The sequence below is a fragment of the Mustela lutreola genome, chromosome 16 (genome assembly GCF_030435805.1).
Source record: "Mustela lutreola isolate mMusLut2 chromosome 16, mMusLut2.pri, whole genome shotgun sequence".
In the NCBI taxonomy this organism is placed as follows: Eukaryota; Metazoa; Chordata; class Mammalia; order Carnivora; family Mustelidae; genus Mustela; species Mustela lutreola.
The window spans coordinates 47,216,123-47,243,084 of record NC_081305.1 but is presented as its reverse complement, the minus strand read 5'-3'; the positions used below and the strand labels follow the sequence as shown (position 1 = coordinate 47,243,084).

At 45.9% G+C, this 26,962-nt stretch overlaps 2 protein-coding genes and 1 long non-coding RNA gene across 3 annotated transcripts; 2 read left to right on the top strand and 1 right to left on the bottom strand.

Moving 5' to 3' along the window:
• The first annotated feature begins 3,265 nt into the window (after positions 1-3,265).
• Positions 3,266-5,667, top strand: ZNF544 (zinc finger protein 544). Its single transcript, XM_059151183.1, is given in 2 exon segments — positions 3,266-3,274; positions 3,402-5,667. Coding segments are annotated over 2 exon segments (966 nt in total). The 3' UTR covers positions 4,359-5,667.
• A 10,130-nt stretch (positions 5,668-15,797) lies between these two features.
• LOC131818215 (uncharacterized) lies at positions 15,798-17,540 on the bottom strand. Its single transcript, XR_009348724.1, has 2 exons — positions 16,961-17,540; positions 15,798-16,768 (listed from the first exon to the last, which is right to left on the bottom strand). It is a non-coding gene; the product is annotated as an uncharacterized LOC131818215 (long non-coding RNA).
• A 6-nt stretch (positions 17,541-17,546) lies between these two features.
• Positions 17,547-25,380, top strand: ZNF8 (zinc finger protein 8). Its single transcript, XM_059152358.1, has 4 exons — positions 17,547-17,724; positions 21,750-21,876; positions 22,171-22,266; positions 23,797-25,380. Exons 1-4 carry the CDS (start codon positions 17,659-17,661, stop codon positions 25,236-25,238), a joined length of 1,731 nt encoding a protein of 576 aa, XP_059008341.1. The 5' UTR covers positions 17,547-17,658; the 3' UTR covers positions 25,239-25,380.
• Positions 25,381-26,962: the final 1,582 nt, after the last annotated feature.

Here is a 26,962-nt window from a genome sequence, read left to right as displayed (position 1 = left end):
GCCAAATGGAGGAGACTTGTCTCCTTAGCACTCCTGGAGAGTGAAGCATGGGGACTTGATCAGAGGCCTTGATAGTACTAGATGTGGGTGGCTACATGACGAAATGGGAAGAGTGACAAGTAAAGGGGGAATTTTGGAGGATCCAGGCAAGGTCCCAAGCTGGAAACCTACACCACTCATCAGAGACCCAATATTTCAACAGAGGGAGGAGTCCCCATTAGGACAGTAACAGGGGAGGCCATATCAATGGCACCATGTCTAACAGTGCACCACAGGCCAGGCACCTTGTGGGACTCATATAGCAGTTCATTTGTGGATCGAAGTAAACCTTGTAAGCTAAGGGTTTTTATTCCTGGCTTACTGTCAAGGAAAATGAGCTTTAGAAGTTGCTAATTAGGGGTGTCTGGGTGGCTCAGTTGGTTAAGCGTCTGTCGTCAGCTCAGGTCATGATTCCAGGGTCCTGGGATCGAACCCTGTGCGGGCTCCCTGCTCGGTGGGGAGTCTGTTTCTCCCTCTCCCACTCCACCTGCTTATGTTCCCTCTCTTGCTGTGTCTCTCACTGTCAAATGAATAAATAAAATTAAAAAAAAAAAGTTGCTAGTTAGTGAAACTCAGTTGCAGCCCAGCCTAGCCAACTACTGCTTCAAGGACTACACTGCTTTTCTGGGAAGTCTGTGGCATTGATTACAAAGTGGGTAGAGAGTTTTTCTTCTGTGGCTAGCCTGAAGAAATAGTAGAAATGGTGCATTAAGAATATTAAATCTGGGGATGCCTGGGTGGCTCAGTTGGTTAAGCAGCTGCCTTCGGCTCAGGTCATGATCCCAGCGTCCTGGGATCGAGTCCCACATCGGGCTCCTTGCTCGGCAGGGAGCCTGCTTCTCCCTCTGCCTCTGCTTGCCATTCTGTCTGCCTGTGCTCTCTCTCTCTCTCTCTCTGATAAATAAATAAAATCTTTAAAAAAAGAAAGAAAAAAGAATATTAAATCTGGGGCTCCTGGATGGCTCAGTGGGTTAAAGCCTCTGCCTTCGGCTCAGGTCATGATCCCAGGATCCTGGGATCGAGCCCCACATCGGGCTCTCTGCTCAGCGGGGAACCTGCTTCCTCCTCTCTCTCTGCCTGCCTCTCCGCCTACTTGTTATCTCTGCCTGTCAAATAAATAAATAAAATCTTTAAAAAAGAAAAAAGACTATTAAGTCTGTGTTGGTGGTTGGGATCATTTCAAGATGCGGAATCAGAAAATAGACTGGGTGCCTGGGTGTTTCAGTCATTAAGCGTCTGCCTTCCACTCAAGTCATGATCACAGAGTCCTGGGATCGAGCCCCACATCAGGCTCTGTGCTCTGTGGGAAGCCAGCTTTTCCCTCTCCTGCCTCCCCTGCTTGTGTTCCCTCTCTCCCTGTGTCTCTCTCTCTGTCAAATAAATAAATAAATTTTTCTTAAAAAGCGGGGAGGGGGGTGCACCTGGGTGGCTCAGTGAGTTGAGCCTCTGCTTTCGGCTCAGGTAATGATCTCAGGGTCCTAGAATTGAGCCCCACATCGGGCTCTCTGCTCACCAGGGAGCCTGCTTCCCTTTCTCTCTGCCTGCCTCTCTGCCTACTTGTGATCTCCCTCTCTGTCTATCAAATAAAGAGATAAAATCTTAAAAAAAAGAAGAGATAGACTAAGATTCTGGGTCAATAATCTAGGTTGAGGTACCAGTTAGTCTCTTTATTAATTTCCTGCGGCTGCTGTAACAGATTACCAGTTTGGGTGCTTAAAACAACACAAATTGATTCTCCCATGATTCTGGAGGCCAGAAACCTGATCAATACCATTGGTGTGAAATCAAGGTATAGAGTCATGCACCCTTGGAAGGGTCCAGGAAGAAATCTGTTCCCTGTCTCACTCACCACCTTTGGTGGCTGCAGCATTCCTTGGTTTGTGCCCATATCACTTTAGTCTTTAAGGCCAGCATCTCTAAATCTCTTTGTTCCATGTTCATATCACTTCTGTGTATATCATATCTCTACTTCCCCATTATAGGACACTTTTAGTCACAGTTAGGGACTACACAGATACTCTCCCTAGCTCAAGTTCCTTAATTTATGAAAAGACCTTTTTTCCAAGTCAGGTACCATATTCATTCGCTTTACTGGCAATTATATTGTAGGTATCTTCTGTGGCTATGAAGGCTGTATACCCTTAGGACCAATTCTATCTGGATCTCTCCTTTAATCTTTACCCTCCACTGCTTGTTCTTATTCCTCTTCTCCCTCTGCAGACCAGTCTTCCTGGGTTGCCTCTTCACTATCTTTGTTTGTTTTTTATATGTTATCACCACTGCCCTGTTTGCTGTTCCATCCCTTTTATTTACATCCTGTATGAAATTACAGTCCATGGATTAGAAACAAACCCAGAGATACCTCTCATACTTGGTGGTCTCCTCCATCCCATCCTCCCCCTCTAATGCATCTCCAGTAATTCAGGTATTTTGGATTTCTTTCAGATTGGAAGAATATATTTGAAAAGAAAGAGTCACCTTCCAAAGAAGATTTTGCTGTGGAAGAACCATTCCACCACATAGAAATGAAACACTGCCTGCAGGAGGAGGGCCCCTGGTTGGTGTCATTAGGAGAAAGGCAGGATTGGAAGAACCAGCTAAGGGAGCACCAGGAGGACTCTTGGAGTCAAATGGTACTTACCACAGAGACACTGTTTGCTCAGGGACCATTGTGAGCATGACCTTGGGGGAAGTTACCTGAGTGTAAGCCTTCTACCTCCAACATTACTCACAAGAACACATTTCCGTACCCTTGACTCACAGGTTAAAAAGTTGAAACAGAATTCAGTTTTCATGAATCATGAGAAAGGTCAGGTTGATAGAAAGCCTTATGAAAATCACCAAAGTGCTGGAGTCTTCTGTCAGAGCATTTATTTGAATAAACTTGGAAATGTTGAAATGAGAAATAAAAAACTTTGTGAATATACTGTCACTAGTGACTCTTTGAGCTACGGTACCTCCCTGCAATTTCATAATAGACTTTTCTCAGCAGAGAACAACAATAACTGTCCAGACTATGGAAACATCATCAATCATAGCAAGACTTGGAATGAACACAAGCCGATGCATCTTAGAGAATGTCAATATGAGTGTGATGACTGCCTCATACAAACTGGAATAAGTGATTGTAGAGAAGCACCATTTAGGTGTGGGGAGGAACATAATGCCTTCCATGTAGCCTCTTCTTTTACTGGCTGTGACATCATTCAGACTGGAAAGAGGCCACATGCATGCAGTCAGTGTGGAAAATCTTTCAGCTGTTGTTCTAAGTTTGTTGTACACCAGAGAACACACACTGGAGAAAAGCCCTTTGAGTGTAACCAGTGTGGGAAATCCTTCACCCAGAGTTCCAAACTTACTAGGCATCAGCGAACTCACATTGGAGAAAACCATATAAATGTCACGAATGTGGAAAATCTTTCAGGTGGAACTCTAACCTTATTGTACATCAAAGAATTCATACTGGAGAGAAGCCTTATGAGTGTACTCATTGTGGAAAGTCCTTCAGTCAAAGGTCGGACTTTGTTGCATACAAAAGGACTCACACTGGAGAGAAACCCTATGAATGCAACCAGTGTGGAAAGTCCTTCATTTGAAGCACTCAACTTATTAGACATCTGTGAATTCACACTGGAGAGAAGCCATATAAATGCAATCAGTGTGATAAAGCTTTCAGTGGGAGCTCTCACCTTATTGAGCATCAGAGAACTCATACTGGAGAAAAACCTTTTGAATGTAATCAGTGTGGGAAAGCCTTTACTGGGAGCTCTCACCTTCTTTCCCAACAGAGAATTCATTCTGGAGAGAAACCATATGAATGTAATAACTGTGGGAAATCTTTTCGGCAGCGATCACAACTGGTTGTGCATCAGCGCACCCATACTGGAGAGAAACCTTACAAGTGCAATCATTGTGAAAAAGCTTTCAGCCAGAAGTCTCCCTTCATTGTGCATCAAAGAACACACATTGGAGACAAGCCCTATTGGTGTAACATGTGTGTTAAAGCCTTCAGTCAAAGGTCACACCTTATTGAACATGAGAGGACACATACTGGAGAAAAACCCTATGAATGTATTGACTGTGGGAAAGCCTTTAATGATCAGTCAACACTTCCGAAACATGAAAGAACACACACTGGCGAGAAACCTTATGCATGTAATCATTGTGAAAAGGCCTTTAGTCAGCGATGTCAACTTACTAGGCATCGGAGAATTCATACTGGAGAAAAACCCTATGAATGTAACGAATGTGGGAAGGTTTTCAGTTATAATACATCCCTTATTCAACATGAAAAAATTCATGGGAGAGAAGCTGAATAATCAAGATGGAGACACTCACTGCCAAACCTTTATTAGACATTAAGTAACAAAGGTGTGACACTCAGTGTGGTCTAATGACCATGGATTTCCTTGGAGTGTTCATTGAAACCACACATTTCCAAGCTTACCTTGATCTATTAAATCAGAATCTCATGGTAAAACCCAGGAGCCTGCAATTCCTAAAAGCAGCACAAGTAATTTGTATGTACACTAACTTGCATTTACGTCTGCATTTAGATGAGAAGCTGTGAACATAACACTGATTTGAAACTTTTGTCAGAGCTCTTAGCAGGAGTTAGGGAATTCAGTATGTAGCTATACCCATCAAATACTCTTTTCAGTGTAAGCAACCACCCAAACTTAATCAGACATTGTCCCTGTGATGCATTCCTAGAGACAATGGACTGGAAGATATTCTCTTTTTTATTTTATTTTATTTATTTTTGGACTGGAAGATATTCTTAATGCAAAGCCCCAAACAATCTAAGAAGAAATCTTTGCATGACGAAGTTGGCATTAGTGATGAAATATGACGCTGGCCAATGTAAACCAGCAGTTAATGCAACAAACTGGAGGATTGAGGTTGGAAAGTCTTCTGAAATGGTTTTTATTGGAATTGAAAGTAGACTCTTTATCAAGAATTCCATTGTGCTCTAATTTTAACTTTGTTGTTCAGGTTGACTATAATCAGAGCTCACTGTATAGCAATATAGAAAATATTTATCAGGTGAAGTGAAAACAGGACCCAAAGTTGTATATACACAAAATATTACAACCACATGAAAACATGCATGCGGATGGTTAAGAAGGTCAGTTCAGCAGCACATTCAAAACAAAGGCTGAAGTGTGAATCAACAACAGTGAAGAAAGGGAGAAGCCGTAACTGCAGATTTGAGCAAGGTGACAGCTGGTGTGAGAGCATCACCTGGAGATGCAGAGTGGAAAGGCTGAAGCCAGGATCATGTGAGGAGAGGGCTGCAGCAGTACAGGCCACAGCCCCCAAGCAGAGCTGTACACCAAGAGGGGGGAGAAAAACAGGGTTATGTGAAGATCTGTGAAACTCCACATTTTCTCTCCTTTCTCCCCTACTTTTCTTGTCTCACAGTGACTGTCTGGCTGTGGGTAAGCAGAAAATAAAGCAGGAAAGAAGTTATATACTAAAAATGGTCTGGAGAACTAGGAAATTTGGTGGATTATGTTCCAAAACAAGTGCTGCATTGTTTGGGCATTGTGAGAACCTTCACCCAAACAGCTGGTTCTTGCACTTTTCACCCTCTAGCAAAGCATGCCATTAAACTGGTCTCACCTACCTCTTCCCATCTTTGATAGCCTCTTCAATATGGATGGGAACCAAGGTGTGAAAGATGAAGAAAGCCTTCAACTTGAAAGAAAAAGATGTATGTAAGATAAAACAGAAGCCCCAAAGAGAAAAGACATTTGCGGAACCAAGTAGTTAAAGCTTTATTCTAAGAGTGAGTCAAAAAGTAATTGCAGGTGAAAAAATAAATCCAAGATGCTTTTTTCTTTTTTTAAAGATTGGGGTTTTTTAGAGAGAATAAGGGGGGAGGGGAATAAGGGGAGAGAGGACAGAAAATTTCAAGCAGACTCCATGTTGAACTCAGAGCCCAATGCCAGGCTGGATCTCATGACCCTGAGATCACAACTTGAGCCAAAACCACAAGTCAGACGCTTAACTGACTGAGCTACCAAGAGCCATGTATTTGACCCTGATGATAATACTACTTCTTAGAAGAGGCAGAGGACTCATGAAATTGGAACAAAAAAGGGGGGATATACAATCAGATTGTTCTGATTGGCCCTTCATAACAGTATTTGCATAGATACAATATATACAGTAGGTACTGAGGTTTTCTTTTTTTAAGATTTATTTATTTATTTATTTGATAGAGAGAGAGAGAAAGATCACAAGTAGGCAGAGAGGAAGGGAAGCAGGCTCCCTGCTGAGCAGAGAGCCTGATGTGGGACTCGATCCCAGGACCCTGAGATCATGACCTGAGCCGAAGGCAGCGGCTTAACCCACTGAGCCACCCAGGTGCCCCTGAGTTTTTGTTTTTGTTCTTTGCTTTTCCTAAGGAAGAAAGCCAGAGCTGTGACATGAGTATTTCGTAATGTCAAGAGCATGAGATTCCCAGCACTTTCACCAACAGTAATGGTATAGTCTCTAGCTGTTGTAAAGTAGAAGAAGAAAGAGAGAGTGGGGAAAAGAGTATTTCAGTATCTTCATCTTAGGAAGCCACCTCTTAAATATAATACGATACATAGGTTATTTTAGGAGACCAAAATTGGAGCATAGAATGGTCAGAATGACCATGACAGAAATTAGAAGCTAATAGAGGAGCAAGAGTTGAGCCAAATCTACATTCCACATCAGAGCAGGAAGTCAGTAATTCTACAGACCATAGAAGATCAGAATTACAGACATGGCTTCAGGAAGAACCGGAATAGAAATGGTTAAGTTGTTGATGAGATGTGTGACTGTTGCATAGGTTGGGCAAGGAGATCACTGGTTTTCATTTTTTACCTTCGGTAGTGACTCTTTCCCTGGTAGTTCACTACTTATTTTGGTAACAAATTATTTCCAGTGTTAAGTGAGCAAAACAACAGTACATGTGGACATCTGCGGTTGATTTGTGGGATTATATACAATTTTCTTTTTTTTAATTCAGTGTTGCTATAATAGTAGAATGACAATGTAAAAAGCAGACCAAAAAAAAAAAAAAAAGATGTCAGACTTTTCTATCTGGCCAATTAGACTTTATTCAGAAGGGTAGGAATGCTCCTTGACTTTTTAGAAGTCCCTGATATATTAAAGGTGGGTGCTTAGTCTTTTAAGACTTGATTTTCCAGAGGCCTTACTACCAGGAAGTCAGAAGTCCCCTGAGATGGGACCTGGAGAGGTGCTGGTATCCTGGAATGGAAAGGAATGGAATGGAATGGAATGGAATGGAATGGAATGTGAATTTGCATAGCCAAGTACTGAATGTACTTCCCCCAGGATCACTCTGGCAATTACCTGGTATCTGTCATAAAACCCTTTAAGTAATATAGCTCTCATGGTTCATGAGACCCTGAGGTTGAGGTGAAACACATCTTGTCTAGGGCAACCCACACGTAACAGGTGGGGACTTTGCTTCCTGGTTGGATAGTTGCTTGTGTTGCCTGCACCAGTGTTACCATATAGCTCTCAAGAGACACCAAAGCCTGGGAGAAAGAACCTGCCCAACAGATCCCGCAAAGTGCATATGTTTTCTCTTTGTTGGTTTTGTTTAAATTTGTGACTTTTTTTTTTTTGTAAACCCTAAATGATACCTCATCTATTACATGTGACCCAGAACCTCCTTTTAATAAATAGAAATCCATCCTCCCTCCCCCTTTTCAGAGTACAGATAACAAAATAATCCACATAATTTTGAACAAATAGCAGTGGAATTGTTGGGGCCCCACAAGGCCACCCCCACATCCAGAGATTTCTAAATGAATTCCTGAGACTTAGCATATTGTACTCACAGCTAAGATTTATTAGAGTGATGTAGCAAGGATGGGAAAGCCAGGTGATGTCTGGGGGAATCTACATGTTGGCTTCCAATGCTGTCCCTGCCCTGAGAGGGTCATACAAAGCTCACTGAGGATTACAGAAGTAGGTATTTCTGTCTAGCATGTACCAAATTCCAGACTACCAGAGGAAAACAGGTACTCAGTGCAGATCACATTGTTTGCATAGTCTAGGCACAGTGAGACGTCCTTATCAGTTGGGTTACAGACCACACTCTAAATGCCAAGTTGCCAGATGCCAGCCAGAGGCCAGCCTTGCAAACAGTACCTTGGAACAGCTGAAGCCTCAGACCTGCTGTGTTAACCCTTATTGTGTAAGCTTTCATGCCTCATCAAACATGAATATATTTAGCAGTTTTAACAGTACCTGTTCCATTAAACTGTTTGGACGGTGGCTCTGGCTGCCCAAGTGGGTGAAGCACTTGGTTCATATAATTCCTTCTTGAGACTGGTTTTCAGAATCACACCTTTGCACCTCCGAACTGAGGTTCCTTGCCACAATTCCCTTTTGTAGATGTGAATCCCACTTAGACTGCTCCAGGCTTAGCGTAAATGCCAGAGGACCCTGATAAGATAACAAAAAATGCTCTTTTTTCACTTACAAATACCCTAAACATAAAATGTGAATTTGTGTGAATACTCCTTTTTTTTTTTTTTTAACATAAGCTCTATGTCCAACATGGGGTTTGAACTCATAACTCGAGATCAAGAGTCAACTGAGCCAGCAAGGTGCTCCGGTGTATTAAACATTCTTAGTGGGGCGCCTGGGTAGCTCGGTGGTTTGGGCCTCTGCCTTTGGCTCAGGTCATGATCTCAGGGTCCTGGGATCGAGCCCCACGTTGGGCTCTCTGCTCGGCGGGGAGCCTGCTTCCCCCTCTCTCTCTGCCTGCCTCTCTGCCTACTTGTGATCTCTCTCTGCCTATCAAATAAATAAATAAAAATCTTTAAAAAAAAACATTCTTAGTAATGTTCAGGTCAAGTTTACTAGCTGGAACTTTTATTTACTATGGAGACATGTTGCATCAGGGTAGTTAATGAAGACAGCATGAGCAGAATAGTATTGACCTAAGATGACTCTGAGATCCACTAACTAATTGTACTTTTGTCTTTCTGGGGGCTGTGGAAGCTTCTGGTTTTCTTTCAATATCATTGGCTGTTAGCATCTTAGCTCTTAAAGCTATGATACTAAGGCTGTATGAATTTTGCCAAGTGGCTGTCAAATGATGTGCTCTGTGTATATAACATTACCAATAATTATTTATACTGTTCATATTCGTTAGTGTAAGAAATGTGACGGAGGAGTTTCTAAATATTTAGGTCCTTGTTCCTCCTTTTTTTTTTTTTTTTTCTTTAAGATTTTATTTATTTGTCAGTGCACAAGCAGGGGGAGCTGCAGGCAAAACAGGCAGAGGGAGAAGCAGGGTCCCTGCTGAGCAAGGAGCTCAATGTGGGATTCAATTCCAGGATCCTGGGACCATGACCCGAGCCAAAGGCAGGTGATTAACCGACGGAGCCACCCACGTGTCCCCTTGTTCCACTTTCAGGTTGTATATTCTGTTTTCATAATCTGTCCTCTTGGCCCAGTACACCTGCCTGCCCTCCACGTAAGTATCAGCGCTGTTTCCTCCTCACCACCCTAGCTCACAATGCTCCTTTTTAGTCTTCAAATGCTCAGTGTGGAAATCTCAGGAAACAAACTGCCATGGAGATCATCATCATCTCAGCACCTGCATTTGTCACCTGCTCCCCCACCACTGAAGTGGGTGGTCGCAAATCTCACAGAGAGCAACTCAGCCCCATACAATGATTGTTGTTACAGGGGGTAGAGAGAGTCAAGACAAGGAGACTTGGGTAACCAGAAACACCCACTATGGTTATGATGAGCTGGAAACACCCCTACCCCACCCACCCAGCTGCCAACCCCAGGGCACAGGGAGGTTGTTACTCCAACAGAACCTAGCCCATCCTGATACCACCTAACATAAAAATTAGGTAGTTTAAAAAAATAATTCTAACCCACCCACACCACCTCTCACACACACAAAAATATCAGCTCATGGGGGTAGAGCTTTTATTTTCTTTGTTGCCAAACAGTTCCTGGCCGTAACAGCCATTCTTTGTTTGGTGAAGAAATGTTGGAGAATAGTTTTATTTTATATTATTTTATTTTTACTTGAGCACTGGAGGAACAATGGAGGCAATAGAGAAGGGCAGATCTGGGGAGGAATTAGACAAGACTAAAGACTCATTAGTCATATTCAGTGAGTTTTCCTTATTGAATATGCTGTTTGATGGGGGGGGATTTATGCCCACCTCTTTGTCCCTCAGTCCCCTCCCCTCAGATGAAGGATGCTCTCCAGGTTCCATCTCTTACTGCACAGGCTGGGACCAAGCTCCTGATTACCAGAGAAGAGGTTGACACATGAGATGTTAATCTTACTCTCTCAGGCGATGTAGATCAAGCAATCATCATCCTCTGAAGGGGTTTTCAGGGACACACAGTGCGTTACTGGTTAAGTCTAAGCTGGAACTAGGATCTCTGGAGGGGAAAACGAAGCATCACTTCAAAGCGTAGAGCCATGCCCAACTGTGTTCTCAGACACGGGATGGGGCATGGAACACGTGGAAAGAAGCCTTTCAGTTAGAGAAGAGGTAATCGCTTGATGGTGAATTCTGTGTGTCCTGCACACATAGAAACCCTTTCCACATTGCTGCACTCAGAGAGTGGCAAGGGATCACCCTTTGCCTACTGCACATTGAGGCCACACATCTAGCCATCGTGGGTAGAAAACAGCTTGTGCATCAGTCCAAATTTGAGGGTTCTACTTCAACCCTGGCTGCTTCACAACAGGACCTTTTCCCTCATAGGTCCAGAGATTCCAGTCACCCTGTATCATGGCCTTGGAAATGCTCTGCACCAATGGGGTTGCCTTCCCTAGCAATCTTCCTGTTGTTTGGCCACAGCTGTGCTAAGCTCCCTAGGAAGATGCTCATAGAAACCCAGCGTCTTTCTCCCATGAAATGTGAGGACAAGGGAGCTGTTCCCAGCTGCCAGGCAGAGAGTCCAGAACAGAAAGGGCACCCAATAAACACTGGATGAACTAACATAGAAGGATCACATGGTAAGGTAAGCAAATGGTCTGAAATTAACGGTAAAAGTTAAGCTAAGACAATCCGAAGTGCTTAGAAGAAAGGATTCCAACATGGCCTAGCAGTAGGTACATGGATCTAGCCTAGGGAAACGCAAATTTAAAAGGCTAGTCACTGTTCCATGCCCGTTGGCTTTGCAAGGATTCTTTTAACATTGTAAAGCCCACTGAGAGGCACTGATGGAGAAGTGTTGAGGGGTATAGTTTCTGGAAAGACACTGGGGTATGAAGAGCTTTACAGAGTTTCAAACCACTTGATTCAATAACTCATTCTGCAGGGGAACATGTGTTAGGAAAAATTAAAATCTACAAAGATTTTAGAAATAGTCCAACTGAAAAAAATGGTAGAAATTCCAGGAAAATGGATAAATCTACAGTTATTTGGGAAACTATATCTCTCAGAAAAAAAGCTGGGTGTTTAAGTAGATAAGTGATTCACTGTGAAATGATGATTAACAAGCCTGACATAATAGTCACAATAGATATAGTCACACTCTCTTAAGACACACACACACACACACACACACACACATACACACACACATGTTAGTGACTCACTAGGTTTTCAAACAGTTGAATACATTATTCCTGCCAAGAACTTGGTGGGCTTTCTGTGTCCTGACAAGGAGTTTCTTCACATCAGAAAACTTTCCTCAGTGGGTGCCTTGATCATTAGCTTCTCTCTCTGTCCCTCTTTCTCCACCTGGAGTCCCCATTATTCATCCATGAGGTCTTCTGCATCTGTATACCCAGGCTATTATCTTTTTTAAAAATATCTTATTTAGATGACAGAGTGCACAAGTGAAGGAGGGAAGGAGCAGAGGGAGAAGTAGACTCCCCACCGAGCAGAGAGCCCGATGCAGGGCTTGATCCCAGGACCCTGAGATCATGACCTGAGCCGAAGGCAGTGGCTTAACCCACTGAGCAACTCAGGCGCCCCTATTTTTTACATTTTTAAGATCAATGAGGGCCTGAACTAAAGCCCTTGTGGTGGAGATAGAAAGGAAGGAGCAGGAGAGTTTTTAGAAGAGAAAAATCCATAAGCCACAGATTCACATTTCTTTTTTTTTTTTTTTAAGATCTTATTTATTTATTTGGCAGAGATCACAAGTAGACAGAGAGGCAGGCAGGGATAGAGCAAGGGAATCAGGGTCCCTACTGAGCAGAAGGCCAGATGCGGGGCTTGATCCCAGGATCCTGGGATCATGACCTGAGCCGAAGGCAGAGGCTTTAACCCACTCAGCCACCCAGGTGCCCCCAAGATTCACTTTTCTAATACTATGTACATCCTAAACATAGTGGTTTAAAACAATGATTTGGGGGCACCTGGGTGACTCAGTCTTAACATGTCTGTCTTCAGCTCAGGTCATGAGGCCAAGGTCCTGCAATGGAGCCCCGCTTTGGGCTCCCTGTTCAGTGGGGAGTCTGCTTCTCCCTCTCCCTCTGCTGCTCCCCCTGCTCATGCTCTCTTGCTCTAAAATAAAGTAAATAAATAAATAAATAAATAAAAACAATTTATTTCTTTCTCACCGTCCTATTATGGATCAACGGACTTCTTCTCACTTACTGGTCTCTTGTGCAGTGTCAGGTAGATACAGTGGGAGCTGGACTCACGTGAAGGCTCAGAATGGAGGTGCACTGTTGAACCAGTGGTTGCTGCTGGCTGCCAGACATGAGCTTAGCTGGGGTTCTTGACCGGAACTTTCACATTAGGCCCCTTCACATGGCTTAGGCTCTTCTCAGCACAGTAGCTGGGTTCCAAGGTGGGAAGTCCCAAGAACAAACCCTCCAGGAGAACTAGGCAGAATCCACAAAAACTTCTTATGATTTGGCCTCAGAAGTCACACATCATCACTTCTGCTACATTAGAGTGCCTGGTCCATCAGATAAGCCCAGAGACAGGGGAAGGGGAAATAAATTCCACCTCCAGGTGGGAAGAGACAAAGACTTTGGGGCCATCTTTAATCCACCATGGAGTCTCAGTGACTCAAGGAGGAGTAAGAGAGAGAAAGGAATCTTTCTCAAAGAATATTCATCTAGTATCAGATTATGATACGGACAACCGAGGTAGGCTGGGGTGACATGGAGGAGTAAGGCTGGAGCACAGGAAGAGTAGGTGGCCTTTGGACAGGTTAGATTGAGGTGCCCAAGGACATCAAGCTGGAGCTGCCCAGTTCAAAATGTTAGCGAAGGTAAGGAAAAAACATCATATGTACCTGTATTTGTTTAAAGTTTACGAGGGAGCTATGAAAGTGTGTTCTTTGAACATCTAGAGTCTCACATTTTCTGTGATCTCTGCCTGGGACACTTTCCACCTAAATATCCCCATGGCTCCTGCCCTGATCTCCTTTAGGTCTCCTCCCACTTGTGGATTTTTCCTCTGTAGGGAATGGATTTTCAAACACATGGGGGAATGGTATGAGAATGCTCTAAAGGGGTGTTATTTTGATTTTTATTCCAAGAGTTTATTTTTTTGTCATAGAAAGAGAGAGGGAAAGTACAAGCAGGGTGAGTGGCAGGCAGAGGGAGAAGCAGGCGCCCCACTGAGCAAGGAGCCGGATGTGGGACTCAATCCTAGGACCCTGGGATCATGACCTGAGCCGAAGGCAGTTGACAGAACAACCCAGGCACCCCAAGAACCCTTCATATCTTAAAAATCACTGAGGACCTCAAACAGTTTTTTTGTTTGTGGAGGTTCTATCTATCAATATTTGTCATATTAAGAATTAAAACCAAAAGATTATACTTTAATTCTTAAAAATCCATTTATTTATTTATTTATTTATTTTTAAATTTTTTTATTTTTTATGTTATTTTTTTTTTAAGATTTTATTCATTTATTTGACAGAGAGAGATCACAAGTAGGCAGAGAGGCAGGCAGTGAGAGAGAGAGAGGAGGAAACAGGCTCCCTGCTGAGCAGAGAGCCCGATGCGGGGCTCGATCCCAGGACCCTGAGAACATGACCTGAGCCGAAGGCAGCGGCTTAACCCACTGAGCCACCCAGGCGCCCCTTAAAAATCCATTTAAAAAATAAAAATAAATTTTTTAAAAGATTTTATTTATTTATTTGACAGAGAGAAATCACAAGTAGATGGAGAGGCAGGCAGAGAGAGAGAGAGGGAAGCAGGCTCCCTGATGAGCAGAGAGCCCGATGCGGGACTCGATCCCAGGACCCTGAGATCATGACCCAAGCCGAAGGCAGCGGCCTAACCCACCGAGCCACCCAGGCGCCCAATAAAAATAAATTTAAAAAAATGAATCCATTATATGTTAACACATGTGATAGGCTGAATTGTGTCCCCTGGAAATTAATATATTTAATCCTAATCCCATACCTCAGACTGTGACCTTTTTTTGACATGGGGTCTCTACAGAGGTACTTAAGTCAGACTGAGGTCACTATGGTGAACCCGGCTCCAAAATGATTGGTTTCTTTATAAAAAGAGGAAAATTGGAGACAGACATGCACACAGGGAGACATCCACATGAAGATGAAAGGCAGCATCTACAGGCCAAGGGATGCCAAAGACTGCCAGGAAACCCCAGAAGCTGAGAAAACAGGAACAGGCAGTCTCTCTCTCAGGCCCTCTGAACAACCAAACCATATAAAAATCTTGATCTTGGACTTCTAGCCTCCATAACTGAGACAATAAATTTTTGTTCTTTAAGTCACCCTGTTTGTGGTACTTTTTAAATTTTTTTTTAAAGATTTTATTTATTTAACAGAGGCAGTTAAAGAGGGAATACAAACAGGGGGAGTGGGAGAGGGAGAAGCAGGCTTCCTGCTGAGCAAGGAGCCCAACAAGGCTTGATCCCAGCACAGGACCTGAGCAGAAGGCAGGCACTTAAAGACTGAGTCAGCCACGCACCCCTGTGGTGCTTTGTTATGGCAGCCCAAACAAATGAATACTACATTTTGTTTCATTTAAACAAAAAACCCCACAAAATCCTACTTTATAGAAAATAACTACATTTTCCAAAACAAATAAATATTAGTGAAAAGAGTAGCATTGCATTATATTTTGCAAATCTCTTTAATGTCTGGCTTGATGGAAAGCAGCTGGTTTCCAAAGCTGTCTGTGCCCTTGAGAATGGCAGAACTTAGTCCAAACTGCTACTGTATATTTGTGAGAGAATGGAAGTGGGAGCAAAAAGCTATTATTGTGCACTTAGTTTTTTTTTTTTTTATTAAAGATTTTATTTATTCATTTGACACAGAGAGAGAGAGATCACAAGTAGGCAGAGAGGCAGGCAGAGAGAGAAGTAGAAGCAGGCTCCCTGCTGAGCAGAGAGCCCGATGTGGGGCTTGATCCCAGGACCCAGAGATCATGACCTGGGCTGAAGGCAGAGGCTTAACCCACTGAGCCACCCAGGTGCCCCTATGCACTTAGTTTTGAGCTCACGAACTTAGAGGAAGGGTCTCAGGAAACTCCAGGCCCATGCTTTGAGAATGACTGCAATACACAAACCCCCTATCATATAATCAAGGAGAAAAAAAAACTACAAGTAGTAGAAAATTCAAAATTAAAATGACAGGAAAACATCATGCATTGAAGATTCAGCACCATTAGAACCAGAAGGAAAGCTGAGTCCACACAAATACATGGCGCTGCTCCCAAGAAGATAATAGACCCAACGGCCCCCACCTTTCCCATCCTTTGGGGGTCTGGGGCTAATGATGCACCCATAATCAAAGGAGCAAGACTGATACAAAGCGAAGGTCAAGCAAAGCTTTATTTTGTGCCAAGCATCAATAATCAAACTGACCGATCCAGGCCGCCTCTTACAGAGAGAGCGACCCCTTCCAGCCTTACAGACGACCTTTCAAAGGACAAAGACCATGTGGTTGAGCCTGGCCACACACAGGTGGCCAGTGAGATTGTAACACACAGAAAAAGCTGCACAGTCATGCTAGGTCACACACGGGGGGCTAATTGAATTACAATTTACCCTATAGTAGATATTTGAACTAGCCTATCACCTTGGTCAGAATTGGCCCCCAAAAGGCTCCCAAAAGGCGGGGCCCACACTCCTTGGTAGCTAGGGAGACAGTATGGGTGCTCCACTGATTGGATATCTCCACCTGGCCTGAGCCCTTGTATTTGGGCTCTGTTACCTGGGACTGGTCTCCCGGACTTGCTTCTAAGTAAGTGGGGGGGGGGGGGCAGGGTCAGTTTAAGTTTTACTGTATAAACAACAAAATCACCGTTTTACCGGATGGAATTGCTCTGGCTAAATAGGCCGTTACACTAAGGGGAAGGCAACAGTTCCTCCTGGGACCTTCTCCGCCCCCCCAGAAAGGAATACTGCTCAGAAATTTTGTTGGTACCCAGTAGCGGCCAAATTCAGTCTCTGGAGCCTGCCCGATTCATGGTTCCCACAGCAGCCACTGCTGAAGATGCCTGAAAAATTCTCATCCTGGTACTGCTGCCCTTGTAGCGATGTGTCCTGGGGTGGAGCGGCAGGGGAAGAGGTCCAGCAGAGAGCAGACTGGTCGCTGTTCTCGGGCGGAGGAGTTGGGGGCGGTGGGGAGAGAGAGGCGGGGAGGAGAGGACAGAGATGGGAGAGAGTGTGAACTCTGCCAGTCGCTCCATCCCAGCCGGTGACCACTGTCGCTTGCCCTTTTACCCTGTTCCTGGTTTGTTGTCTGTCACTCCCCACTGGGCCTTTCCATTCCTAGAATGTTCCTAGAACACAATGGTCAAATGTTTGCTCTGATTCGACTGCAACCTGGTGAACGTCTGCTTTTTTCTCTCCTTTATTAGTAACAAATTAAGGGCGCTCTAAGGACCCGCAGAAATGACGCATCTCAGAGGGAACGCCCCGATCCAGAGAACGCGGTCGGCTTTCAGAAACCGCCCCTCCACCCATGATATTACCAAATCGCTTAAATGTTCTTGTGGTTCCGGTGCGCAGACAGAGGTTCTAGGTACAACGGCGGTATATGCTCGGAAGAGCAAAGCACCGCCAGCCAGGACGCTGGGGCCCCGGTTTCAACGCAGCGCAGCCCCACCAGTGAGGACAGACGGGCATCCTCAAGCGGGGCCTCCGCAGCAAAGCTTGGGAGCGCGGCCGGCCCGAGGGCCGTCAAGGCGCCGCGGCGCGCGCAGACGCGAGTCCCCAGCGGCTAGGTTGGGAGGACGATCCCCCCCAAGACCCGGGTCCTTCGGCAGCCCTTCCGCTCCCCTCCGCGGGGAACGAGAGACGCCCAGTCGCCCAACACCCCGCCTCGCGCCGCAGCCCACAGCCGCTGGCAGCAGCCAGCCGCCGCTGCGGACCCAACACCGCCTCGCCCGGGTCTGTGGCAGGAGCGCCCCCAGTGGCTGGAGGCCCAACCGATGGACTGTCCCATTGGCCCGAAGTCAAAAGGCTCTCATTGGTGGGAGTCTCGACGAACAAAGGTTTTCATTGGTCAGGCCCTGAGGCGCGCCGCACTGTCTTCTGGGAGTTGTAGTCTTAGCGTCACCAGTGCGGCCGCCATTGTCCGGCGGGCGGCGAGTGGAGTGCTCCTTGAGGCCGGGGCGGCTCCCGGGTTTACGGCCACTTTGGGCTCCCGTGCTCGACCTGTCGGTCCAGAATGAACCCCGAAGAGGAAGCGACAGAACTGGCGATGGCTACGGAGCTGCCCGCGGAGTGGCTTCAGGTAACAATTATAATAACAACGATGGCAGCGGGCCGAGTGTCTCCTGCAGGTATCGACCCTTTAACCCCCAGCGCACGGTGAGCAGGGCCCGGTCCTTACCCCTCTCTACACAGGAAGACACTGAGGCGCAGTCTGGGGCGCGCCCACCGGCCCTGCTAGGAAGGGTGGAGCTGGGATTCGAACGCGGACCCTTTGGTCCCCGATTGCGCATGCTCCGCTGCTGCTCCGGTTTCCCGGTTCTGGGATTGCGCTTGGGTTCGTTCCCTAGGACAGGGCTGGCCCGGCTCCCGCCGGTGGCCTTCCCCGCGCCCGAGGGCGACTGCTGCGTGAGGGGTGACGGTCCCTAGTGTCAGTGCAGCGCGCAGACGGCAGGCATGAGACGCGTCGGGATGCTCCAGTTCCAGAACACGCACCGGGAGTCCTGTTCGCGAGGCCCCGGCCCAGCCTGAGGGGAAGGACGGTCCCCACGCAGCGGATTGGCGGGAGCGACGTCCTCGCGGGGGCTGTGGGGGAACCGCTGCGCTGGGCGGTCCGCGCTTGCAAGGCCGTCGGGGAAGCTGCCTAGTTGAGAGCTCCAGCATTTCTAGACAAAGTGGCCGCTGCCTGTGTTCTCCATAAAGTGCTGTCTTCACGCGGCAGAAACCGAAGATAATTCATAGCTCCACAAAGATGTGTACCTCCAAAGATGTGAAGCGCCACATCTTTGACGTCCTGCACTTACTGTCTGCCTCTCGTTGCTGCTGACGAGGATTTGCTTGATTTCGGATTTAGTAGGCCAAGCCAGACTATTGCTAACCTTGGCTTTGCGTGTTTTCCGATGGGTGTTCTTGCAGATCGCCAGGAGGTGCACCCACGCTTCAGTTTGCATTTGCTCTGGATGGGGTGGACAGGGAATGAGCAGTGTCAGAGTAAAACAGCTGGATAGTACTTAAAGCAGTAAAAAGAGATTTTATTCAGAAACTGTTGGAATGCGGGAAAGAGACTTCAGTTTAGAACTGGGCTCAAATTCCGAATACAACGAGTGGAAGTGGGAATTTATACCTGGGTTCAGGGATAGGTGTAGTTCTTGCTAAACTGACCTAACAGGATCCTTTATTATTATTATTATTATTATTATTATTAAGATTTTATTTATTTTATTTTAAAGATTTTATTTATGACAGAGATAGAGAGGGAGCACAAGCAGGGGAATCTGGAGAGGGAGAAGCCCCACATGGGGCTCAATCCCAGAACGCTGGGGTCATGCCCCAAGCTGAGCCATCCAGGTGTCCCAAGATTTTGTTTATTTTAGAGAGAGCATGAGCAGGGCAGGGGTTGGGGAGAGAATCTCCAGCAGACTCCGCACTGAGCACGGAGCCCAATGTAGGGCTTTGTCTCATGACCCTGAGATCATGACCTGAGCTGAAACCAAAGGTAAGATGCTTAACTGACTGAGCCACCGAAGTGCCCCATGACCTAAGAGGATTCTTGTAGAAGGAGGCCAGTTGATCAGATACTGCCTGGAGGATTTTGGAGGATGAGGACTTGGAAAAGACATGGAGAGTGATCAGATATGGTGGTGGGGATTCTGACTAAACCAACTCTATATGAATCTGGGTGATGCAAAATGGACACAGAGCCCAGAGGTCAGGGCATATTTGAGAAGAGGGTTCGGAGGAAAGAGTCTTTGTCAGCAGCAAGAGAACATGTGTAAGTTATCTGTTGCTGTGTAACAAATAACCCCAAAACTTAGTGGCCTAAAACAACACTAAATATTACTTCAGTTTCTGATGATAAATGTCCTCAAATGATTTAGCTGCTGGTTCTGGCCTGGGTGTAGAGATTAAGGTGTCAGTCTGGACTGTTGTCATCTGGAACTTGACTGGGGCTAGAGGATCCATCTCCAGGACACCTCACTCACATGACAGTTAGCATTTCCTTCTCATGTGGGCCTCTCTGTGGAGCTGCTTGGCATGAAGGACTCATGTGATGCTATTGAGAGGTCTTATGGCCTGGACAGGTCAGTATACAGTGGACCTGGTGCCTGTCACTGAGAACCCGTGCAGAGGGGGAGACAGGAGGCACAGGGAGCGTGTATCAAGGTTTGAGGACCTTCTGAGTGGGAGGTGATAACATAGGGACATGAACAGAGACCTCTGTTCCCAACCAAAGGGTTCTTCATACTTCCTGCACATGTTTAATCAGCCATATGCCATCTATACTATAATTTCTTTAATATTTTAAAATATACTTGTGTTTTTCTTAAACTACCCCGGGGCACCTGGGTGGCTCAGTGGGTTAAAGCCTCTACCTTTGGCTGAGGTCATGATCCCGGGGTCCTGGGATTGAGCCCTGCATTGGGCTCTCTGCTCAGTGGGGAGCCTGCTTCCCACTCTCTCTGCCTACTTGTGATCTGTCAAATAAATAAGTAAATAAATCTTTAAAAAAATTTTATTAAAAAAAAAAAAAAGAAAGAAACTACCCCTTTATAATTGAGGTATTTATAACTGATTTTGATTCGCGTTTCCCTGGTGGCTAATGATGCTGAGCATCTTTTCATGGGCTTCTTTGGTGTTTGTATATTTTATATTTTCTCTGAAGAAATACCTATTTAGATCCTTTGCCCATTTTAATTGGGTTGTTGTTATTATTGAGTTGTAAGAGGTATATTTTCTGGATACAAGTCATTTACCAGGTGTATGATTTGCTGTTGCAAATGCGGTTGTCTTTTCACTTTTTTTTTTTCTTCCACTTTATTGATAGTGTCCTGGAGGACAAAAGTTTTTAATTTTAATGAATTCCAACTTATTTATTTTTTTCTTTATTTGCTTATGCTTTTGCTGTCATATCTAGGAATCCTTTGCCAATCCCAAATCCTGAAGATTTATTACTATGTTTTCTTATAAGAGTTTAATAGTCTTAGCTCTTATGTTTTATCTTTTTTTTTTTTTTTTTTTTTTTTTTTAAGATTTTATTTATTTATTTGTCAGAGAGAGAGAGTGAGTGAGAGCGAGCACAGGTAGACAGAGTGGAAGGAAGAGTCAGAGGGAGAAGCAGGCTCCCTGTGGAGCAAGGAGCCCGATGTGGGACTCGATCCCAGGACGCTGGGATCATGACCTGAGCCGAAGGCAGCTGCTTAACCAACTGAGCCACCCAGGCGTCCCACTTATGTTTTATCTTTTATCCATTTTGAGTTAACTTTTTATATGGTGTGAGGTAGAGGACCAACTTTATTCTTTTGCATGTTGTCCTGTAGAAAGTGTTTTACAGCGCTTGTTCCCTATCACAGCCCCCAAAGCATGATTCTTTGTAGATAGGGAAACAAAGTAGAAATGTGAACCTGCGTAGACTTCTTAAGGAGGAAGTGGCAGAATCAAAACTCAGATCTAGAAATACCTAGCTTTTGACAGCAGCCACACCCAGCCCATGGAAGTGTTTGATATGTGGGATGTGTTATGTATGTATGTATGTATGTATGTATTTATTTTAAAAAGATTTTATTTATTTATTTGACAGACAGAGATCACAAGTAGGCAGAGAGGCATGCAGAGAGAGAGAGAGAGGAGGAAGCAGGCTTCCCACCGAGGAGAGAGCCCGATGGGGGACTCTATCCCAGGACCCTGAGATCATGACCTGAGCTGAAGGCAGAGGCTTAACCCACTGAGCCACCCAGGCGCCCCTATTTATTTATTTTAAAGATTTTATTTATTTGACACAGAGAGAGAGATCACAAGTAGGCAGAGAGGCAGGCAGAGAGAGAGCGGGAAGCAGGCTCCCTGCTGAGCAGAGAGCCTGGTGCGGGGCTTGATCCCAGGACCCTGAGACCATGACCTGAGCCAAAGGCGGAGGCTTAATCCACTGAGCCACCCAAGTGCCCCGGTTAGCTTTGATCTTGCTTGGATACTTTCTCATGCCCCCAGTGAGACCTGAGTTGCATTCCTCAGAACATACAGGCTCTCTGTCCTCTGCATCCTCATTCCTCCTCCTCTTCCTGGGAGCACTGATGGAGACAGTTGAGCTGTTCAGGAGTGTGTGTGATGTTTCAGGAGCCGGTGACCTTTCGGGATGTGGCGGTGGACTTCACCCAGGAAGAATGGGGGCAGCTGGGGCCTGCCCAGAGGACTCTGTACCGTGACGTGATGCTGGAGACCTTTGGGCATCTGCTCTCTGTGGGTAAGGCCTGGTTCCCCAGCTGATTGCTGCAGTGACTTATGCTTCAAGGGGTGTAGGTCACAGGGCTTCTAGTATGAGGACTTGACCTTGGGCTGGGGATCAGGGATCTTGCCTTCTCACTCCCTGTAGAACAAATGAGCAGAAGAATTTCTGCACTGTTCTGTCCCAATGCAACGTTTTCACCTTATTGTGAGATGTCCTCGTGCCCTATCAGGAGTCTAGGGCTGGATCCTGAGCTGGTTCTTTCTCTCTTTTTAGCAGATTCACATATTCTGTTTCTTTCCCTTTTTCCAGGACCTGAGCTTCCAAAACCTGAAGTCATCTCCCAGCTGGAGCAAGGCACCGAGCTATGGGCAGCAGAGAGAGGAATTGCCCAGGGTTACTATCCAGGTGAGATCTGCCAAATGGCAACCCCTAAGGGGAGCAGCCCAGGGGGAGACTCCCAGGAGGAGATGGCAGATGTGCTGGTTGGAAAGAGTGGTGTGTCAAGGTGCCCAGCACCACCCAAAGATCCAGTGAAAGAACCTAGAGGAAAGTTAGCGGGAAGAAAAGGCTGATGGGGTGAAGTCCAGAAGCAGCCAAGACTCCAGAGTTCTCTCCCAGTGGAGGCACATGTGACATGCTTAACTTCCCCAGCCATGAGCTGGGACAACACATGAGAAATCTTAGCTGCCAGGGAAGCTTGTTAGACACTCAATGCCAGATGGTTTCATTGGGGGCTGGCCATAGGCATCCTGTGCCTGGTACAGACCAAGATGCTAGACTTCTAGGAGAAAGCAGCTGTTCACCATAAAACATACTGTTGGCACAGTTTGGGCACAGTGAACTACTCTTATCGGTTAGAATGATATACAAATTTCCACACCTAGCCCAGGGCCAATCTCAAAAGCTGGCCTTTCTAAGGATGGCAGCCTCAGGCCTGCTCAGTTAGCTCTTTTCTGAACAGAAGGTCTGCACGCTGCTCCTGTACTCTCTGTTTTCCTCACCTATGTTCCCCATCTGCCTCTTCTCCAGTGGGCAGAATCTCTCATATTCCCTCTCAGCAGCCATCTGAGCATGCCCTTTCCATAGGATCGTTTCTTTTTCCTTTTCCTTTTTTTCTTTCTTTAAGATGTTATTTTAAAGTAATCTCTACACCCATCATGGGGCTTGAGCTCACAACCCCAGGATCAAGAGTTACATGGTCTATTGACTGGCGCCCCGCCACAAGATAATTTCTAATGTGTGAACTTGCCCTCCATCTTCTCTGTTTTATTCTTTCATGTCCATATTCTATAAACCTATTCTCCACACCCTTCTTTTTTCTTTTTAAAGATTTTATTTATTTATTTGACAGACAGAGATCACAGGTAGGCAGAGAGGCAGTCAGAGAGAGGAAGGGAAGCAGGCTCCCTGCTGAGCAGAGAGCATGATGTAGGGCTCTATCCCAGGACCCTGGGATCATGACCTGAGCCGAAGGCAGAGCCTTTAACCCACAGAAGGCGCCCCACCCTTCTGTTTTCTTAACAAAAAGGATTGTGTTCCTCTGTAAATCTCTGAAAACTGGGCTAGAGAAGCTCAAAAACAGAAACATTTTTTTTCTACAGAGCAACTGCTGCTGCCTCTGGTTCAACATTCCAGTGGTGCCAGGGCTGATGGTTCTGATTCTTCTGGCTTTTCGTTGGGTTGTGGCATGGCTGCAGCAGCTCTGCCATCACATCAATGCTTCAGGCAGAGGAAGAGAGAAGCAGGAAGAATAGTGCCAGTTACATTGTCCCCTTCTATCAGAATACCAGATTTCATCCATTGGGGTCTCCTTGGTTGGGACTGTGTCACATTCATCTACCCTTCGGCAGCAATAGGGAGGTTAGAAAGGAGGGCCTGACACCCTCTCTGTGTTTTTTCCATCAACTCCCTCAGAGCTCTTTGGTATTCTTTTAGGCTGGGAGTCTGGACCTGAAAGCCACACGCCACCCAAGGAGCATGGCCTTCCTAAGATGGAGCCATCCTGTGTCACCGAAAGGGAAGGCTTCCTGAGGAATGCTTCCTATCCCACCATATTAAGGGAAGACTGGAAATGTGAGGGCCAGGTGAAGTTGCCTGAGAAAGAACAGGATAATTTGAGCCAGTTGGAATTTAGCCTCAAGGAAGCACCAATTCAAGATAAAAGCTATGAAAGTCTCAGACTTGGGGAAAATGGTGTCCTGAACTCAAACCTAAATGCATCCCCAGAGGTTTCTGGGCGAGAATATCTCTGTGCTTATGACTCAGAGGTTATAAACTCGGAACATAACTCAAGTTTAATCAGTCAGCAGACTGGGTCCTCAGGAAAAGAGCCGTGTGACAGCAGTGACTGTAGCAAAACTTCTGGTCAAGCCATTCCAGTTACGGAACTCACACGAAGCCAGGTACAGGATAAACCCTACAAATGTACAGACTGCGGGAAGTCATTTAACCACAACGCACATCTCACAGTGCATAAGAGGATTCACACGGGAGAACGACCTTATATGTGCAAAGAATGTGGGAAAGCCTTCAGCCAGAACTCCTCCCTGGTTCAGCATGAGCGAATCCACACAGGAGACAAGCCCTATAAGTGTGCTGAGTGTGGGAAGTCTTTCTGCCATAGCACACACCTTACAGTCCACCGGAGAATTCACACCGGAGAGAAACCTTATGAATGTCAGGACTGTGGGCGGGCCTTCAACCAGAATTCATCCCTGGGCCGGCACAAGCGGACACACACTGGAGAGAAGCCATACACGTGTAGCGTGTGTGGGAAATCCTTCTCACGGACCACTTGCCTGTTTCTGCATCTGAGGACACACACAGAGGAGAGGCCATATGAGTGCAACCACTGTGGGAAGGGCTTCAGACACAGCTCCTCTCTGGCCCAGCATCAGCGGAAGCATGCTGGGGAGAAGCCCTACGAGTGCCGCCAGCGGCTATTCTTTGAGCAGACTCCAGGTCTAACAAAGCACGAATGGACAGAAGCCCTCAGCTGTGACCCACCTTTGAATCCAGAGGAGAGAGCTCACCGGAGCGACAGGCCTTTCAAGTGTAATCATTGTGGGAAATGTTTTATTCAGAGCTCGCACCTCATCCGACACCAGATAACTCATACCAGAGAGGAGCCCCAGGGACGGAACCGGCGACGGCTTGAGCAGTCCTTCAGCCGGAGCTCTCACCCTGGCCGCCATCAGCACACACACTCAAGTGAGAACTCTGGGGGCGGAACAAAGGCAGGACAGCCTGCGAGCCGGGCACTTGCATTATTCGACATCCATGAAATCATGCAAGAGAAAAACCCAGTTCACGTTATTGGGGTTGAAGAGTCTTCCATGGGTGCTTCCGTGTTATTCGACATTAGAGACTCCTCATAGGAGAGGAGCTCTACGGATGACTTTTGAACCACAGGTACAAAACTGTCGTAAGTCCACACAGTGCATTCATGGAAAGGGGGACTGGGGGTAGAAATGTCTAAGGTGACCTCTGATTTCTTAAGAAAATGGTGCTTTGCAAATACCTGAGTTTGATGGTTCTCAAATCTGTCAAGCCCAGTGCCCCCTTTAACCATAGATATTTTCTACTGTTCCTCTATTACTCCAAAATGAATTCACAGGTAATGTAACCTACACACGTGTACTGTAGAAAATCGATCTACAGTCCCTTTTTGTAGAGCATAATTAAAACAAAAGTAATTAAGGTAGAGCAACATGTACTAAGTGGGTGCAGTATCTTTCCATGTGACTATGTGAGCCATTATGCCTATACAGCTGGGGTGTTGGCTGTTGTCATCTGGTATATGGGATATAATGTTGGCCATAGAAATACCGTGATGGGCATTCCTGTATGGGATGTGATTTTCTTAAGTGGTGACTAACTCTTGAAAAAGTCGAAAAAAACAAAATGCCACTGCATTTCTGGAAAATTCTGTATAAAATTCTAAGCATGCAGGAGTTAATATGTGAAGTTGACTTAGGATCTCATTTCAAACTCGTTGTTTCACACATATATACATACAGGGTCTGCAGGGGCCTGTTCTGCATGTCACAGTCATTAGTGCACATGTGGCCCCCATGTACATGTCGGCTGCATTCATGGCCAGATCAATGACCAGAAAAGCCCCCGTGAAATTCTACTACATTCCCTGGGGGTGTCACAGCTCCTACTGAAAGCCATTGCCTTGAAACAGTCGGGGTAGATTTGTCCTCCAGGAGACATTTGGTGATGTCTAAAGACTTTTTCGTTATCCTAACTGGCAGAACAGAGGGGTGCCACTTAGCAGCTAGTGGGTAGAGAATGCTGCTCAACATCCTGTATTGCCCAGGACAGGCCCCCAACAAAGAATTATCTAGCCACAGATATGCCAAGGTGGAGAAACCATACCCAGCACTACAACCAACTTTTTCCAGATACTAAATTGATGAAGGCTCTACTAACAATTCCATGTCTTCGATTTTAACAAGTGATATTATTGATTTATACACAAATGTTTCCAAGTAATTTTTTGACCTTTTGTTTTTTTTTTTTTAAAGATTTTATTTATTTATTTGTCAGAGAGAGAGCGAGCGAGAGCGAGCATAGGCAGACAGAGTGGAAGGCAGAGTCAGAGGGAGAAGCAGGCTCCCTGCAGAGCAAGGAGCCGGATGTGGGACTTGATCCCAGGACGCTGGGATCATGACCTGAGCCGAAGGCAGCTGCTTAACCAACTGAGCCACCCAGGCATCCCTGACCTTTTTTTTTTTAAGATTTTATTTATTGGACAGAGAGAGATCATAAGTAGGCAGGGAGGCAGGCAGGTTGGTGGGAGCAGGCTTCCCACTGAGCAGAGAGCCCGATGCGGGGCCTCGATCCCAGGACCCTAAGATCATGACCTGAGCTGAAGGCAGAGGCTCAACCCACTGAGCCACCCAGGCTCCCCGAGAATCTCCTTTTCTGAGTAATCTAAATTTTAGCATTTTACCATGGATATTGTAAAACATGGATAAGCCCCACTTTTGACCATTCCTCCTGCCTGCTGTGTGGGGTACAGATTTGGGAGTGTTCCACCTATCATTGCCCTCTGGCGAGTGGACACCCAGCAGTAACTTCACGGCTCTAGACA

Excerpts from the sequence above, each read along its gene's own strand:
- ZNF8 (XM_059152358.1), top strand. The coding sequence starts at position 17,659 with ATGAACCCCGAAGAGGAAGCGACAGAACTGGCGATGGCTACGGAGCTG. Across the intron at positions 17,725-21,749 it reads TGCCCGCGGAGTGGCTTCAG|GAGCCGGTGACCTTTCGGGA; the intron begins GTAACAATTATA and ends GTGATGTTTCAG. Across the intron at positions 21,877-22,170 it reads TGGGCATCTGCTCTCTGTGG|GACCTGAGCTTCCAAAACCT; the intron begins GTAAGGCCTGGT and ends CCCTTTTTCCAG.